Genomic DNA, 19,557 nt, shown 5'->3' with positions numbered 1-19,557 from the left:
GATTTTATTTTACTGTTACCCATACATTAGGAAATTCTAAACAGTTACAACATCATATCAAAAATATTCATTCATTATTACACATGGATTGTTACAAAATTAAACTTTTATTGGTAGGTTTCTTCTCACATATAAATTGCAACAATTTTATTTCAAAATTTTAAAAATTATTTAATCCTTCTTAAGCCAGACTACACAAAAATCTTAGAAAATACGCCATATCGTTATACTATTTACTTAAGTACTTTAATCTTCTCAGTACTGGGGTAGATATAATTGAGTATTATGGAAATAAAAAGTTTGTTTAAAAAGAAGGTTCAAAGTAGTCGCAATATGTAACTCATTATTAATTAAATAATTTAATCGATATTCCAAAGACTTTAGCAATACCTACTCATTATACCTACCAATAATGTTTAAAACCTAAATATGAACGAATCATACATTCATGTGTTCAATAGAACCACAAATCAACGTTAATTAAAAACGGAAATGATCGACATACGCACTGAGAGATCAGTAATAGTCATTTCCGGTGTACACACAAAGTAAATCAACTAGTCACAATAGTACGCGTGCGCCGTGGTTACGCGCGAAGTTCCTCCCTTCCGCTACCAACATGCGAGTGAAATAGGGCGGGTATACTATTGATCGCGACAACCCTCGTCAGCCCACGAGCGCACGTCCCCTCGCGAACGACCGTTTCGCACTCACATCAACATTGCATTTATTGGATATCTTCAATAAAAATGGTAAGTGAACGACGCTTCGTAAGAAATTTAGTTCGCGGCAGTACAGAATGGACTTTACTGCTGACCCTCTGTTAGTTATCGAACGATCAAATTTTAAAGTAAACAAAGTGATTACGAACAAGAAATATTTTACTTTCGTCAACTTTTACATACTTAACTGTTATTACGAAGAAAAGTTTTGTCTGTTTTTACTTTTTTATTGGAATATTTACAACAAATTATTGTTAAAGAAATTAATAAAAATTGTGTAAATCGTAGGATACAAGTGCGATGACAACGTCCGGCTTGTTGGAGTGGGAGCTATCACTGCCCTCCGACCAAATAATATCGCACGGCTGGTACCACGGCGCACTGAGTCGTACGGCGGCCGAGAGCCTGCTGCAGCAAGACCGCGAGTTCCTCGTGCGGGAGTCCTCCTCGCAGCCAGACAACTACGTGCTTAGTTGCCGTTCCAACGGACAACACCTACACTTTGTCATCCAGAGAGTGAGTTGGGCCAATAAGTGTCATGATTTAGTCTGTAACATCCTATTGCAGACCTCTTTCTCTGCGTGTTGGCGAACTATTGATAACATTCTCTATTAGGTGTATTTGATAACAACCGGGTCCGACAGCTTTTTGAGCTCTCCGAAGTACGGTGGAGGAGACCCACAAAGACAGACATTCAAACAACAATAACACACCACATGAAATAAGTAAGACTTAGTAAATCTATTTTAATATTTACCTATGTTGTTTATTACCCTTTAAGCGATTGTTATTTTTTTTTACTTGTTTTCTACTTTCTAGATAATTGTTCACCCTGACACTGTTTTTGAAAGATATCAGTATCAATTCGAGGATGAGGCCTATGACACTGTGGCAGATCTCATCACGTCCTACGTCGGCTCGGGGAAACCGATATCCGCGGCATCGGGAGCGCGAATCCAGTATCCCGCTAACAGAATGGTGCCTTTGACTAATTTTATATCAGGCGAAGAAACGGGAGCCACGGTGTCTCCAAACGGTGAGAGTAACTACGGTAACGCATACAGCCTGTACAGTCACTTCGCAGCGAAGCCTGGAGGGTCGCTTCGTGTACCTTTTAAGAAACAACGGTCGCATTCCTTAACTCCAATAGACATGGCGCATCATGTGACACATGGCAAAAGTGCGAGTGCCGATGGTGTAATTCAAAGTCAAACAATGAAACACGCGAAAATCTTTGCGAGCGACTCAAACTCGAGTTCAAACACGTGGGACGCTAATTTGCCCACAAGTCCACCCGCGAAACCCGCCAGGTACGACGGCCCCAAGGCTGACGACAGGCGACTGGAACTGCATCGACTCTATCACGTTTCGGGCTCAGATTCCGGTAACGGCTCCGGTGATTCTACGCAAAGTTCCGCGCACAGTGACCCAAACAACAAATCGAGGAACGATGCTGACTACCACATAGTCAACACCCCGACTAATAAGCAACAGTTTGACTATGAGTTAACGGAAGCGAGGCTCTTGCAGCTAGAAAATTTGGATTATGCCGTGGAATCAAGAATAAATCTAGAAAATTTTCAATCACAAATTATTCCCCCTACATTGAACAAGCCCTTAGAATCTGAAACTTTGCATACAATAAAACTTTTGTTACGAACTTCGGGTCCAAGAATATTAGCTAATCACATGACAAAAATAGACCTTCACTTTCTCTTAGAGGATTCTATACAAATAGAGAAACTTGACAAAACTGCGTCAGGGTTAGAACTTTGCTTCTTGCCACAAGGACGTGCTCTTCGAATGGATGTCATTGAAAGGTAACAAACAACAAACATATTGGAACTACAACCAAATTACAACTTGAAACTGATGATATAATTTCTAATTACAGAGTAGAAGCTTTTCGTTTGCTAGTAGCAGTAACTATCTTAACTTGCCAGACCGACCGACAAAGAGCTGATACGATTAACGACTGGATACTGTTGGCTATTGAGACTAAAACGGCCTTAGGAAACCTATATGGGTTCTCAGCTATTATGTTCGGTCTATGTATGCCACAGGTGAGTACAAAATTAGTTACCGTTGCTTGTTTACTTAAAAATCTATACAAACAAATAAAATTGGAATGATGTATACACGGTACCTATACCAAAATAACCTTTTTTACAAATTTTGTTTGTCTGTCTGTCTGTCTGTTTGTACGGCTAATCTTTGAAACAGCTTGATCGATTTTGACGGGACTATCACTAGCAGATAGCTGATGTAATAAGGAGTAGCTTAGGCTACTTTTATTTTAGAAATTTATTTATTTTATAACTGCGAACTGAACAATAATTATTTTGTTAAATTCCACGCGGACGAAGTCGCGCGCACAGCTAGTATGACATAAAATGTACATATTATTTTAGGTTGAATGTTTAGAGAATGCGTGGAATATCTTGAGACGAGCCTACACGGACAACGCGTTCATGTTTGAAGCAAAGTTGCGACCATGTTTTAAAAGTATGAACGAGGGCACGAACCCTCTTCCTCCTAACACGACTACACCTTACGTCATACCGCCCGTTCTCTGTTTCCATTTATTTGGTAAGGTTTCATATTTTGGGATAACTTTGTTGTCTATTGTTCCAAAACTTATCATAATTTGTTTTATTGTCCTTTATTTATTAAAATAACATAACTTGTTACTTTTATCATTTTATCGTTTTACATTTAAATTTTAATTCAAGTTACTCACTATATTTTATTATTAATCTACGAAACAAGCGGAACCCTACGGCTAAATCTTGACGCACCAAATATTTGCCCATAAATCATAACTTTGTTATATGTTACAGACGGTGAAGGAGGAGGTCTGTTGCAGCCGGACGATTCCTTTCCGAGCAGTCTCATGAACAGCCTGGACTTTGACTTCAACGCCACGGCAGCCCACCTCGAGGCGGCGAGACACTTCCCCCAACAAGTCGAGATGTTCAAGCGAAACGCTCGGACAGTTGTGCAAGAGATGTCGTCCCTTGGTCCAATGTTGGATCCAATTCTCTTGGAGCTGTTCCGAACCGAGTTCCACATAAACTTCCTGTGGGGCGAACGAGGCGCCCTCACTAGTCCCAGCCAGCGCTTCGCCAGACTCACGGACATACTCACGGCTATGGCCAATAAGTTGGCGAACCAACCGCCGGATAGCGACGACGCTGTGTAAATTTTACACGTGTATATACTTATGTATTGGATGTTTTGTGTAATAGCGCATTGTCTCGACATTAGCGATTAAAACTATCGGTAGAACAACAATTGCGACATGTTAATGCGCTTAAATTAAATTAATGCATATGAAAAAGCCCTCAATGCTTGTATTAACAATGTATTAGGAGAACTGAAACAGCTCCCATGCACTAAGTATCTTGTCATTTAGGAAATATTTTACGTGTAATGTATTTTGTAAATGTCAATTTTCTTAATGTTTGTCCACATTCCACGGTTCCGCACGAAGGTCCACGCGTGGCTCCTAAAGGTGAATGTCATCTATGACACTGACTGCTGTTCGATATCATTTTATATTTTTATACATTTTATATAAAATAAATCGCCGTAGCGTCACTCCCCCTTCGACAGTGTTACCATTTGAAAATATCACGCCATCTGCATTTTATGAATACTTTCTAAGCTATTGACGATAAGAAAGTAATCACTAAGTAGCCTAAAGATTACGAGTAGGTTACAAGACTAATATTACCTACTTAGTTCATTATCAAAATAAAATATGAAATCGAAACAATCGTATTTTTATTTACGTGTAAATCACTTTTGATTAACACACGATTATATGACGTAGGTATTGCTTATCGGACTTTGTAAATGAAAATAATTTTATGAGACTAGAGACATAATGCAACAAGTATAAAACCTATGTAGATACAGTTGTCTCAGGAAACTTGTGTGTAATGAACTGTAAGGGACGGACAGCCTCTGTCCCAATGTTTATAAAATAAATATAATTAAAGCATTATTATCTGTTGGTGTATTTGAAAACCTGTCCCTTCGAAATTCAAAACAATTAGTATTTTTCCAAAATTGAAATACATAATTATCTATAGGTCTTATCAACAAACTCGCCACTGTATAGCACTGCGAAGTGATATATAAAATGTCGTGTAGCTGTTGCGCTTCATTAAGCGATATTACCTGTAATTGTTTGTTTTAAAAATAAATTTTTAGAATTAAGTTTTAAGCTTTCATGGTCCCTAACACTTTAAGCTATACAAATAAATAGAATTGGAGTGTCTGTTTGTAATATAAAAATTGCTTTTTACTAAATGCATATGGATGAATACACGGTATATATACCAAAATGACATTTATAAATGTTTTTATTGCTCTGTCTGTCTGTCTGTTTGTTCCGGCTAATCTCTGAAACGGCTAGATCGATTTTAATGGGGAACTTCACTGATAGATAGCTGATGTAATAAGGAGTAACCTAGGCTACTTTTATTTTAGAAAATTTATTTTATAACTGCGAACTGAACAATAACTTTTTTGTTAATGTCCACGCAGACGAAGTCGCGCACACAGCTAGTTTATTTATAAAAACATTATTATTGTTGTTGTTCATTTAGTGTTCTCGATATTTCAGAACTGTGTTTGCAATAGCGCTAATGATAAATATCAAGTTTTACATATAAAACATCTTCGGTGCGACAAAGCCAGCCCTGCGGTCACCAACCCGCCTGCCCAGCGTGGTGACTATGGGCAAAACACATGAGTTCACGTTATTTTTGGCGTAAACTTGTGGAGGCCTATGTCCAGCAGTGGACTGTATAGGCTGTAATAATGATGACATATAAAACATGTTAATCTGTAGATTCTATATTTATGTTCTCAATTGATCGGTTAGTTGCAAGAGTGGCAAGTCCAACTTCGATCGTTTCAGTTCAATTTAAATTATTGAATAAAATTTTGAAAGAACCAAATTGGAAATAATCGGTAAATACGTTACTCTTAATTATAACATTATGAAACCCAGGGAGGGTTCCCTGCCCCTTCCTCGCGCCATATTCTTTATCACGTCACAACGTACAGACTGAACCTTGGAATTTATTTTAATTTCAAAATATAAATGTGTTAATAAGTATGTGTAGGTATTCAACCGTAAATAAGCTCTAACTACGTGATAACATTATCGTTATGAAAAAAAAAATATGAGAAGCGAATGTCACATTTTCTTAAGATCCCTCTCCCCTATATTGTCACAATTCGTCACGCTAAGCACCGTCGCCCCACTCGCGAACGTATTTTAAATACAACCCAGTGACGTAGCGAGCTTAACTCACGCTCGGGGCATAACACCTTAGCCAATTAAAAAACCATACATATCCAGCATTTTTTTGTTTTGCGCACCATTTGGAGCTCCTTTATAAATAGCGCCCGGGGCATAATACCCCCCCCCCCCCACTGAAACCACCCCTTATAAGAACTAGTGCTGGTGTCTTGGTAAGTTCCATGACCAGAGTTTACAAATGAAACAATGTTAAAGAATGCAATGACTTTATTTATTGAGTGTTCGTAAAATACAAAACTTACTTTTAAAATAATATAATATATATTTCTTCCGTATAATATGTTCTTACTGTACGTAGAGACATTCTTGTAAATAAACCGCGTTACTTCAATGTAACAACATTTACAGCTTAATGTCATTTATGTTTTAATTACGCAAACGAGTCGCGGGAATCGAACCGCCACATCCTATCTGCTAACGAAATATATTTATTTTACGGGGCTCTTTATGTGCGTTCGTTCAAAAAATATGCGAAAATAACATCGAGACAGTAAGGAGCGCGTGGTTGGTCTGATCCCCGAATACATACTGCTTATATAGTGACTATAAATATACATACACATAAAGTGGGGAAGTCTTTACAGCCGTGTGCTATCACTTATGTCCGTCAATTATCGAAACATCTAGACATGCAATTCCTCGTGTTACTTATTAATGTTTTATAAGGACAAAGTATGGACAAATGCACACCAGCGTGTACAACTGTACAGACAGGATGTCATTTTAACTCGTCTTTAGTGAAACATTTTTATATAAATATAAAAGCTTATCCTACTTAAACCCAACGTATAATAAAGTTCTAAAACGTTTACACATTTTTTTTTAAATTTATTTAGTTCAAATCCGCACATAATTACACCTAAATCAACACAAAGATAAACTCTCCGACGATAGTATATCTATACGCGGTCCGGAGTGGTTCAAAGCTAGAACGCCGATATGCATCGCAAGGTCAAAGAGAAAAGGCTCGACCTCCGTTCGACAAGCGACAATCCCTGAATCCCAAATCTTACCTACACTTAACTCTTACACTACGTCAAATTAATGAGTTCCAATTATTTTCTAATCCCCCGGACCGACATCGTTCTACCTTTACACTGCCCGTCCACAGTAAGTACATAAATATCTCTGTAGAAGTCTAAAGTAAATTTCTATACACTTAACTAGCTACACCACGTAGTTTTACCCGCGGGATTCCCGATCCCGTTGATATATCGAGATGATAAGTTAGCCTAATTTGTCATTCATATACACATATATATATTATGAAATCGCGTCTCTAGCTCGATGCAGTCGAAATATTTCACTAGCGGCTTTATTATCAGAACTATTAGAACACCGCCAAGAGCAACGTGACGAAAATAGCGATTCTTATCAAGGGTGTTTTCATCGCAGTAGTAATAGGAGGCCATCGCAAGCTAAGGCGGAACAATATCAATGTCTTTGACGAGTATCACACTAGATTCAAAAACTTTATTCTTGCGCTTGTTCATAAGCTCTTTTGGAGATTGTATTATTTTTCTTTTTATTTATTTATTTTTTGTTTGGTTACGCATATACTATCAAACTATCCAACTAGGCGAACAACTTCGCGAAGTAGGCATCAGCGGTCTGCCATTGATTCGGTTGGGCTGGGTGGCGTTTGGCGGGCTTCGTCGAGTCTTCACTTCGAAAATACAATGCCTGAAGACAAGTCTTCGAGCTATGCGTCCTGCTTGTTTTACCATAGGGTGCCGAGACGTGGACACTGACTGGTCCACAACTTTCAAGTTGCTATACGTATAACGGAACGGCAATGGCAATGGAACGGGCTATGCTTGAGGTCTTTCTCAAAGATAGGATCAGAAATGAGACTATCAGTTGTATGACGATCTACGTAATATTGTCTGGATAGGCTTGGAAAGACCCACGTCCGTCTGAGGACTGCAATAGGCTGTAGTGAACGCGAATATGTTGTATCAGCGATATCTTCAATAATACAGACTGATTGCCCCATTCTTCTCCAAAGCATTACTATTCATTTAATTTTCGTGTGAATAGGGTCTTTTTGCGTTTTATTCAATTCTTTTCAATTATTATATATATATTGATGATGAAATGGCCGTGTTCAATTGTTCATAGGATACCTTAACAGTACTACGTTTTCCTAAAATTGGTCTTCATAAACAATAATGCCGTCCACTAATTTTACTTGATGTTTTTTCGCAACTTTTAAACAATGTGACATTTGGTTAGGTTCTAGACTAACCTCCCATAGGTACATATGAATCGAGAGTATTGTTTTATACAGGCAATTGAAAATTAAAAACTATTACTTTTAAAAACAGACATATTATGATAAAATTTAATTAATGATAATCATCGTGATACAAAGTGAACACGGATCAAGACTGCAGGCTGCTGGTTGGTTGTTTTCTTGGTTTAGTAATCGCTCGTTCAAGGAAAAATAAATACAGTTGATATCTCAACACAGCCCAGCTTCCCTTCGTGTGATATTCCGTGATGTCGAACCGAATTCGAGCCTCGACCCCTAATCAAATACAAATCCAAAATATATTCAATAACATAACCTAATAACGAAACATTGAGCAAACATTTTTCAATAATCATTAGGAACATTATATCCATTAATATTAATAAAAGAACATACAATGATAACCGTCAAACACATGATCGAGGCCGCCATTTTGATTGCCGCCATTTGAAACTACCGCAAAGTGAACGAAACTAGCGATGCCATTTTTTGACAGCAATGACCTATTCAAGTTATCAAAATTTTCATTATCAAATATTGACGCCTAAATTTAACTTCGAAACTTATTTTATCTTAGGCTGTTGTATTTTATTGTCACCACGTTCCGCAAACGAATTCATAATTAAACTAAATTATTTAATTTATTTTATTGAGATATTATTCTATAGATATTTAGTTTAAAAACATTTCGAAAATCAATAAAATCTTCTATACGTGTAAAACTTTGGCAATTTCGTAGGTCCAATCATCTGTGTAATTTTGTCCCTGTATATAATTATAAAACGAAACATTGATGATATTAAAAAAATTTTTTTTTTGTAAATAAAAAATTTATCATATTATACAATTCATTTTTTTTACATTCTGATCTGGTATTATATATCACTTATATATTTTCTTTTATTCACTCAGACCGCATAGATGTATATTTTAAAATATAAATATAACCACTTCGAGATGGCGTCCTTATAATTAAACAATCATAAAAATATATACATACTGTTTGAGACTTGGAACAGATTGTACAGAAAACTGTTAAATCACATACAAGTTGTTCAACTCATGTAGCGCAGTGCTGTGTTTGGCTCTAAATTACAACATATATGATATTATGTGATAGTGTGAGCGCAGTGTTGTCGCATGTAAGTACACTCAATGAAGATGAAAACACATTTGGGTTTGTAACATCTTAAACACCATTTTTTCTTTTTTTTTTGTTACATACCCACTTATTGTAAACATAGAACCGCGCACAGATGTGTAGTAAAAAAAAATACTTATACAATTTAAATTAATTATCATGATAATATATTTTACTATGACGAAAACTACCCGCCTACCTCAAAACAAAAAATATCATTTTAACGGTAGTATTGGGATCGCGAATGTAACGTATAGTTTGTTCGGTCCGAGGGGCGAAGCGCCAGGGCTCCCATGGTTAAGTTTAGAACTTGAGGGACTTCGCGAACAACGCCACCGTTGCCTGAGTCTTGTCGCCGTTGAATCGTCGAAGCTCGACTATCGCCTGAAATAATAATGAAACATACAAAAATTTAGATACACATATAGGTTTCCTGCTATATTTTATGAAAATATTACCAATTTTACATTTATTAACAGTTTTTTTTTTAATTATAGGATTACTGTGTATGCATATGTATTATTGAATCTATTAAGTAACACTATTATCATTCATCTTTTAAATCTTCTTATTGTACACTTCCTATCCGTCACTACTATATCATGTCCTGTGCACAAAGGTTATCTGGAAGAAATCGCTCTGCAGCGATAAGATCGCCTTTGTACATCTGTTTTAGTTACTACTCTGTTTTTGTTTGTATTTTGATGTACAATAAACATTATAATTATTATTATTAACTGTGAGTTTCTTACCAGTTCAATACAATATTATTTAACATTATTAACAATAGATTATTTATGATTGAATTATTAATATAATCATACTTTAGTTAATGATTTAAAACAGAGATATAGATGCCTATTTTAATAAAGTATTGAATTTGATTTTATTTCGTTTCGATAAATTGAAGTCTTGCTTTATGTAAACGGTCGTCCATTACTCACGTGAAACTGGGGGAGGTGGAGTTGGAAACGGATGTTAAAAAACTATTTTATTATACTTTGCACATAAAACATACACGTGATTGTTATGGTAGTCTAAAACCTAACCACATATCACCAAGGGGGATTGGGGGGGGTTAAAAAATTCTAATAAGAGAGTATAACAATAGTTACCTGTTCCCTGGTGAAGCCCAGAGCCACGATTTCCTCGACATCCGTCTCAGTGAAGCGGTCGGTGGGTAAAACGGTCAGACTGGGGTTGCTCAGTCCGGGGGTAACTGGGAAATAATATAATTATACATTACTAGCTGACCCCAGCTAGACCCCGCAAACGTTGTTTTGCCATAACACAAAATTTCAAATATTTTTCTCAATTTGATCGCAGCATCAACTGTCGGGACAAACTGAAATTAAAATAGAATAATATTTAATATTTGATGCTGCGATGGTAACGCATTCTACCGGATCCAATGTAAAACATTCCAAAATTAACAACTACTTATAAATGAAAAATTAGTTAAATAAACATTTTCCAGTGGACCAAATTGTGAATCTAAACCATCCCCTTGAACTCACACAAAAAATTTCATAAATATCGGTCCAGCCGTGTAGGTGTTCAGTGACATACACACGCACACAAGAAATATATATATATATATATATATATATATATATATACTTATCATCATTACAGCCTATACAGTCCACTGCTGGACATAGGCCTCCACAAGTTTACGCCGAAAATAACGTGAACTCATGTGTTTTGTCCATAGTCACCACGCTGGGCAGGCGGGTTGGTGACCGCAGTACTGGCTTTGTCGCACCAAAGACGCTGCTGCCCGTCTTCGGCCTGTTTATTTCAAAGCCAGCAGTTGGATGGTTATCCCGCCATCGGTCGGCTTCTTAAGTTCCAAGGTGGTTGTGGAACCTTGTTATCCCTTAGTCGCCTCTTACGACACCCACGGGAAGAGAGGGGGTGGCTAAATTCTTTAGTGCCGTAGCCACACAGCACAAATATATACATATAAAGATATTGCAGCTGTATGTTTTAGTTATTTATTTGTAATGTATAAAAACCCAACTTGTAATCGTTAAATAAATGTGCAAACGAATAATAAAACTACTTCGATTTCCAATAATAATTTTAATACGCATTATTAGAGATACGGCATTGCTGACGTAACCATCTAGGCTCCCTCCCTCCCTCCCCATGTCATACAAAATAGACAAAACATAGATAATTATAGACATGGATCCATAAAACTTATTTATAGAAAAACAGATAATAAATAAAAATCCAGGCTAACTAAACAAATTCAATGACAACACTGGAGGTCTCTTTATAAGTGTTGTTCACTCACCAATTCTTTGTCCGGTGGTTTGTCCAGAGCTCGGTCCGGTGTTGCTTGGGCAGGATGCCTGCTTTTTCGCATCTGTGTAACATCACCAATAATATTTACAATATTTTGTATTTTATGTATATTAACACTAGTTATCATCTACTGTATTTATACCACTCCAGCTATTACTGTAAGGGCCAGTTACACCAGTCGTAGATACAATTTATCCTGTACATAAGTTACGTATAGACTTTAACAGGATGTAGAATATGCTAACATATCACAAATAAAGTATAATTCGATTGTAAAAAGCATGACATATCAAAACATTTATCCGTTGGATACCGTTATCCGTCCAATGGGGTTATCAACAGCTTGTGAAACTGGTCCTGTTATTGATTTATAGTAAATTCTTTCACCACTACTACATTACATACTTTGATAATAATAAATATTCAAAGTTATTTTTTCTCTTATTTTCATAATTATATTCTATGTAGTAATATGCTATTCGCTACTGTTAAATAAGGAACAAATACCGACTGAACATATAGTCTGTTACATATTTAACCACTATCAATTAACCAAACCACGTATCTACAAGAAACTTCTATATATTACAAATTATTATTATTTTAAACAACAATAATAAAAAGTAGACTCGCCAAATTGTTAAGTATATAATTATGTGGAAGACGACACGTTTTGATGGAATGCGTCCGTTATAAATGGAGACGAGATTCAGTGTCCAAGTTAGGCCTGAATTTGTTGGAGGTCGGCTTGTTCGATCGGATCTTATCTGAACCAACATCCCAATGTGGCAAAACTATGCTAGAGTTTGTATTTAGTATTATTAAGTTAATACCTAGTAATAATTTAGTTTTAAGTATTAAAATTGTTTGTCTTATATAGGTAAGTTTAGTAAAGAACTGTCACGTGCATCTGTATAAAAGTCCCTAAATAAAGATAACAATTATTATATGCTGTCTTTGAGCGACAGCGGGTCGAAGCGACCCGAGCGTCTAACACTAAAACATATTCTCGTAAATAAAATTGCGTTGTTAAGTAAATACGCATTATTAGACATAACTCAAGTCAGATCTCGATTTAATTTAAATAGGGCCACGTGATAAGCACCAGCTTTTGATTAAAAAAGAATCATCAAAATCGGTTCACCCAGTAAGAAGTTATGAGGTATACCAAAAAAAAAAAAACGAATTTAGGACTTCTTTTTTTTGAAGTCTGTTAAGAAATATAGTCGTCAAAGTAACTGTGTGATGCTCTTAGTCGCATATACGCCTCGTACTCAGAATGACTGACTCATAATAACTAACATCATACTGATAATTATCGTGGTTTGGACATTTGTATTTCATTGTGAGAAAGGGGATTACATGCACATAAGTTGAGTATGAGGCGTTTATAGGCGTTTATCGGCTATTGTATCAAGATAAGTATTATAACGTAATTGGTCGTTTCGAATCGCATCGCTTCGCAACAGTTCGCAAGAAATCGCATCGCTCGTACAGGACAGCGCCTTATAACGCACTAATTTATTTAAAAGTGTAACATACCGTGTAAGACTGACATATCCAGTTGATAAGACTTTTATTTGAGTTCAACAATCGCTTATCTCGCTTATTCGTAAACTTCACTGTATTTGTTCTCGAAAACACTCGCGAAGACAAGTACATTGTCTAGTATTAGGGACCATCCGTAAATTATTTCACACGAAGATATACATATATATATATATATATATATATATATATATATATATATAAATTAATGTTGCTAAGCGCATAACTCGATAATCGCTCGACCAATTCGGCTAATTTATTTTTTGTATGTTCATTAAGGCCCCCAGCAGGTTTTCTTAAAAAAATGTTATTATACGCTTTTTATTAGCTTAACCTGTATGTTCGTAGCTGTTTTCTACTTTTTATTTATAATGGCATTTGGTTTATTTATAATGGCATGTCGTTTGCAGTTTTTGTAAACTTTTTTTTTTATTTCCTCTCCTCCTCTCCTCTTAGGTATAAATGTCTGTGGTATCGATTATTTTAGAATATTGTTCTTGATCGTATTTTATATTAATCTCAATATTATCAAAAAAAAAAAAAAATCGTAAAAGTAGAATGGAGAAAAGTTTAATTTTTCCATGAAATTGCCATTAAATATGACATGTATTAATATTTGCCAAACTATTACATATATATATTCACAACTTCGCGCCAAAAATGGTGTGAACTCGTGTGTGTTTCCCATAGTCACCACGCTGGGCAGACGGGTTGGTGACTGACTACAAACTATTACAGTATTTAGTCAATAAAAAAAGACATGTCTCTAACTACATTAGAAATAACATTAATTATGAATTTCACTTTTTTTATTAGCTTTTGATAATACTATTTTTTTTTTGTACAGCTGTCGGTCATGACAAAGAACAATAATATGTCAGAACATAAAGCCTAAACACATTGAAGATATTCCTATACTGAATGCGTCCATAAGTCTGTTACAACTCTATATATATAGTTGAGCAGCCGGCAAACCGATTGTTGCAATGCATTTCATTATAAGATATTGGCAACTGAACAAGCCTTTTACCTTAACCTTAATACCATTGAATTTAATATGAAAATACTATTAAAGTGTATAACAAACTGACAATATAATTAGTTTCAAAAAAACTTTGTTTGCCAGTTTACCAATTATATATTTTTTATGTTTTTCTGAACACTGACAGTCTTAACCATGTTGGAAATATGTACGACGGGTGAAGGCACAGACCAACACTTCAATACTGGTTCACTATGTTGAAAGGGATCACATACAAAATATTATTGAGATTCGTTTGAAGGTTGAGACTATTATTAAAACTATCATTTCCTCTTTCCCCTCGCACCTTGTTTGGACTTCTCGAGGGCCTCCTTCATCTGCTTTTCTTCAGCCTCCTTCACTGATTGAGTCACCAGCTCATCTTCAGAGACCCCGGAGAGTCGGGCACACTCGGGCAGCTCCGACTCGGATAAGAACGGTGTCTCCGTACCCGTTGTGCCAATCTGGAGGACGTTCCTCTTCAAATCTATGTTACACTGAAAAAATTATAATATAACTCTATTATTAATTTGCTATAAATAAATATAATAAAGTAAAAAATGTTATGTACTGTGTATACATCCATATGCATTTAGTAAAAGTGGTTATTTTAATATTACAAACAGACACTCTTCATTTTATTTATTTGAACAGATATAGATATATAGAAAAAGATATCCTTCTCTGTTTATTAACTTCGTTTTCGTTTTATTAAATATATATCACATCTATAACAAGATCATCTTAACAAATGCTCCTCCTAAATGTAATCCGTAAGTCTTAGAATAAAATTCTGTATATTATTACTCTTACTAAACAATTTTTGAGTGTGTTACACTAGCCTAACCTCACGGTATCAGTGTGCCTCCGACTTAACTTCATACGAAGATAATTAAACAATATATTTGAATATAAGAAACCCAGGTGTGCCCACAACCTTATTTTCTCTGTACGGCACACGTGCAAGATTTCAACATCATTTCGGACGAAGATGGCAAGCAACGGAAAGCGACCACCGCAGAGACCACCGCAGCGACGGCCACACCGTGGAAACCTTTCTTCAACTTCGTTTTATTAAATCATTCTTTTACTTAACATCAGTAGGGAATCACCTCTCTTTAGTTATAAGTTTAATTGTAATTTAAATTTAATAAATTATTATAAGTAAATTGCTTTTTTTGGCATCTGCGGCTGCAACAATCGTAACTAGTGCAAAGAAACTAATTGTACATAGCTTACACTTTAATAAATTTCAAGTTTTACTTATGGTATTACCTGATGCCTCTTGAGCATGTCAAGTCCAAACAACATGTCCATGGGTTGTTCCTCGAGTACGGAAAACGATGTGGTGAGGAAGTCCTGTTCGATCCGCATCTGAACCATGTGGATGCGGCCTATGATGCGCTGTACACCCACGCCTTTCGCTATACCCGCCCATCTAGAGAGATATTTAGATTTTTGAAGTAAAACTTTACGCACGCTTGACTCGGGGGGAGTAAGTTGGTGAATGCGTGACGAGAACGTAACGATGGTTCAACTGAGGTAGGGCACAGCAGGAATTTCTAGCTCAAAATATGGAGCAGCCCGACTGGGGTAGTACCTCGACCTTACAGAAGACCACAGCTAAATAATACTGTTTTCAAGTAGTATTGTGTTCCTGTTGGTGAGTTAGGTGACCAGAGCTCCTGGGGGATCGGGGATTGGGTCGGCAACGCGCTTTCGATGCTTCTAGTATTGTAGGCGTCTATAAGCTACGGTGATCTCTTACCATCAGGTGAGCCGTACGCTTGTTTGCCGACTTGTGATATAAAAAAAAAGAAAAAAAAAGAAAAAAAAAGAAAAAAAAGGAAACGAAAAGTGTGATCGGGCGAGGCGAAAGTTGAGAGGGAGATATGAGTAAGTGAAGATAAAAAGAGAGAGTTACGTTTCGTAAGTTTTATTTCAGTCATGTGGTTAATTCTTAAAATAAATTTTAAGAATACTCAAAATTGATATAGAATAACCTTCTTTTAATTGAATATAAATATAGCAGTTTTGTTGGACAAGTGTCAAACTTCAGTAAACGCACTACCATGGAGTTCAACGTCCTCTATGACATTGTTGTGATGTTGTGACATTATTATTTCAAGACTGTCAGACATTCAATGAGAGAAGACACTATATTTGGCACTGGCCAACAACCGTGAACTTACATCTTGTTGTTTTGTAAACAACTTCAAAAAAAAGCTGAGGTCCTCAATTTGACTGTATTTTTTTTTTATGTGGGTTAAATCGAAACTTTTTACTGGGTGGGCCTTTTCAATATTTTTTTTTTTCAATTGACAGCTTGTGCTTGTCACCCGGTCCCATTTCAATTTCATTGAGATCTGACAAGTGCTTTTTATTTCTTTATCTACATAATTACATTATATTACTGGTCGATGTAATTGAATTTTTTTTTTGTTTGCGAATACACAATTTTTATCACAACATATCTACCAACACACAATGGGGCAGTAGTAGGAGACAAGCTCCTTCTCTTTCAGTTAAAATGTAGCAAGTGCATAGTGCATAAGCATTTTTTTATACAACTAAAGTAGGGGAACTAGTGTACAGCCTACTTGATAGTAAGCAGTTATTGTAACCTATACTGTTGCAACAACAGAAGCATCGCAAGCACGTTGCTAGCCTGTTCCCTGACCACTACTTGAGAACTGTCATTTAGCCGTGAGTTAGTCCTAGACGGGCTGCACCAGATTTTAAGCAGGGTATTTCTTGCTGTACCCTAACTCATTGAAAGTTAATAGTCTTAACATACCTCGTGTCAACCAGTCTCATGATATTGCATCTCTCAGCACAGGCCGCTGACATAATTGTAGTCTGGGCACCCGAGTCGATAAATGCTTTAACAGGAAACCTATAAGAAATTTTGAGTTTCAGTAAGATTTGATATCTTTTTTTTAAAGAGTAGTAGTAAGTAAATAATCCTATAAATTGCTCAGAAGAGCCATACCCGTTAACATGACAGTTGATATAGAGCATCACAACTGTTCCGAATGTCTCTGGATTGTATTCCATGGCGGCCTCCATGTTGGCCTCAATATTCTTCTGTCTGATCTCCTCGGCTATCATACGCTGTGCTTCTGTATCGAATGGGTCCGAGTTCATCATTCTAACAAAAATAATTTCATTACTTAGCTACCTATATATCCTTAGAATTATAATATTTGCACATTATAGTCATCAAATTCATATAATTTGCTGTTACTAACCTATATATGCAAATATGATTAAAATTCTAAATCTAACTCCTGACGTAACTATTTTTTTAGTCAAAGAAAATTTATACAAAGTATGAATAAAAGGGTAACAAATAAGGTAGGATAGAATGAGAAAATAGCAATAAATAACCTTATTCTTTGCTGTTGTCTTTCAGTTCTAACTGAAATTTGTTCCCGCAGCACTGAGGCAAATGTATCTAAAACAACAGATCATTTGAAATTATAATGATAACAATGAGAATGTAATGTATGTGCATATTTCATAAATTTACAACGCACCTAGATTACCACTCAGTAGAGCATCAGCTAATCTAGGATTGTTCTGCTTGAGCAGAGCAAGTTGGTCTGGATTAGCTAAGAACATCTCTTTGATGATGCGGGGGTCTTCTTCCACAGGGGAACTTCTTGTAGCCATGGAGGTACTAGCTCCTTGGGGTACCTGTATACTACTGAAGTCGAGGTTTGCCAAACCACTCGGTAGAGCTGAAAATAGTCTTGCAATGTGTAATTTGTTTCAAATTGTGAGAAAATTACCCGAAATAGCAGTTATTTACGAGGGTGTATATATAAAAATATTTTTAAATCGAAAACATTTATTTTTTATTCAACTGACAATTTTACTTTTTAAACAAATATTTTGTTCGACATCCAGTACGCCGGTGCATGCGATGTGACAGTATGTTGACGAACAACGTCATGTATGACAACAAAAAAGAATGACAATGCAGTTTTAAATAATGTAATCGCGTAGTTTGTGCGTAAAAAGAAAGCTACCTTGATTGGCGTCGTTCATCTTCAAGTTGGAGGATGCCCTGGTGGGCAACATGTGCATCATGACGATGACATCGCCGTCGTGCACTCCCAGCTCCTTCAAAGACTTCTTATCGTGCATCATAGGCTTCCCATTGAAACTTAATGTGATATCCGACGCAGGGAATCCCGATTCGATTTCACAAAACGCCTTAAAATTTTCTAATTCCAAGTCTTCCGACACGTCGAGGACGAATATTTCGTCGTTGAGAGTGCTGACCGTAACTTTCATCGTGAGATATTGACGATGCACCGAGATTGAGCGTACAGTTTATCGAGTAGCGAGTATGTATTATTTATATTTTAAGGATGACTGTCCAAAACATTGTAGTAGAATGCGACCGGTGTATGAAACCAAGGTTCTTTGTCGATAAACCAAGCACTAATAAAACTTATTGATTTCTTCTCTGAATTCAGCCTCGAACTTCCAGAAGGTGGCAGGTTCTTTGCTACTAGTGCTAGGCATGTACACTAAGCAATTCTGGAGTCTTGAAGTTTACTGATTGACGGTTATTGAAATCGGAAAATTAGAGGAACTTTCTTCTGATAGTTTATATATTTTGTATTGTAAATTTTGTAATGAAAATTAAATATTAGTTAAATATTTAAAAAAAAAAACAATTACCGGTGTTTTGACGTTTGGTTTCGGTTCGCGAAGCACTGGCGGTATTGTACATCACTAAGAAAAAAAAAGTAAATTACGAGTGGAAATAGGAGGAAAACCTTTGTTGTTAATTTTCTTTGTAGATAGGTAGTTTTAAAAATTAAAAATTTTCATTTTAATTCGTAATGCTTAAAATGTATTTTTCTTGGTAATCCTCTAAAATTCAGTGATATATTTAGCGAGTAGATACACGACACTTGAGTTATTTCAGTTTACAATGTGAAATCGACTGACGTACAATGGTAGGTGATTAATTTAAAATGTATTTACTCTTTTGTCAAAATATTGACTCAGCGCTGTGCTAAAATTTAAAACATATATTTTAATTTTTTGCGTTATAGTGGGTACGGATACGGTGAAAGTGATTGAGCTATAAAGTAAAACTGGTCGAGGTCTAAGCGCGTATATTTTTTGTTCGCAAGCTATCAGGCTTTCTTGTATCTTTAGTTTGTTGATGTTTGAAGTGCACATGTGAAATGTTAAGAT

The 19,557-nt window shown here is 36.0% G+C and overlaps 2 protein-coding genes across 2 annotated transcripts; one reads left to right on the top strand and one right to left on the bottom strand.

Annotated features, from left to right (window-relative positions):
* The first annotated feature begins 799 nt into the window (after positions 1 to 799).
* Positions 800 to 3,924, top strand: LOC123668465 (breast cancer anti-estrogen resistance protein 3 homolog). Its single transcript, XM_045602196.1, has 6 exons — positions 800 to 859; positions 1,011 to 1,238; positions 1,542 to 2,542; positions 2,617 to 2,785; positions 3,134 to 3,311; positions 3,563 to 3,924. Exons 1-6 carry the CDS (start codon positions 800 to 802, stop codon positions 3,922 to 3,924), a joined length of 1,998 nt encoding a protein of 665 aa, XP_045458152.1.
* A 5,341-nt stretch (positions 3,925 to 9,265) lies between these two features.
* Positions 9,266 to 18,913, bottom strand: LOC123668386 (protein DDI1 homolog 2). Its single transcript, XM_045602118.1, has 10 exons — positions 18,372 to 18,913; positions 17,877 to 18,080; positions 17,728 to 17,794; positions 17,330 to 17,488; positions 17,135 to 17,233; positions 15,613 to 15,775; positions 14,645 to 14,834; positions 11,758 to 11,829; positions 10,571 to 10,674; positions 9,266 to 9,839 (listed from the first exon to the last, which is right to left on the bottom strand). Exons 1-10 carry the CDS (start codon positions 18,637 to 18,639, stop codon positions 9,759 to 9,761), a joined length of 1,407 nt encoding a protein of 468 aa, XP_045458074.1. The 5' UTR covers positions 18,640 to 18,913; the 3' UTR covers positions 9,266 to 9,758.
* Positions 18,914 to 19,557: the final 644 nt, after the last annotated feature.

The sequence above is a fragment of the Melitaea cinxia genome, chromosome Z, assembly GCF_905220565.1.
Source record: "Melitaea cinxia chromosome Z, ilMelCinx1.1, whole genome shotgun sequence".
NCBI lineage: Eukaryota > Metazoa > Arthropoda > Insecta > Lepidoptera > Nymphalidae > Melitaea > Melitaea cinxia.
Note: the sequence above shows the minus strand (reverse complement) of the source record. Positions and strands in the feature narration are given on the sequence as shown.

What these genes read in the sequence shown, in the direction of transcription:
- LOC123668465 (XM_045602196.1), top strand. Translation starts at nt 800, where the DNA reads ATGGACTTTACTGCTGACCCTCTGTTAGTTATCGAACGATCAAATTTT. An exon ending in CAAATTTTAAAGTAAACAAA is followed by an intron (nt 860 to 1,010) that starts GTGATTACGAAC and finishes TGTAAATCGTAG; the next exon opens with GATACAAGTGCGATGACAAC. An exon ending in TACACTTTGTCATCCAGAGA is followed by an intron (nt 1,239 to 1,541) that starts GTGAGTTGGGCC and finishes TCTACTTTCTAG; the next exon opens with ATAATTGTTCACCCTGACAC.
- LOC123668386 (XM_045602118.1), bottom strand. Translation starts at nt 18,639, where the DNA reads ATGAAAGTTACGGTCAGCACTCTCAACGACGAAATATTCGTCCTCGAC. An exon ending in ATGAGACTGGTTGACACGAG is followed by an intron (nt 15,776 to 17,134) that starts GTATGTTAAGAC and finishes ATATCTCTCTAG; the next exon opens with ATGGGCGGGTATAGCGAAAG. An exon ending in ACATGCTCAAGAGGCATCAG is followed by an intron (nt 14,835 to 15,612) that starts GTAATACCATAA and finishes TAATTTTTTCAG; the next exon opens with TGTAACATAGATTTGAAGAG.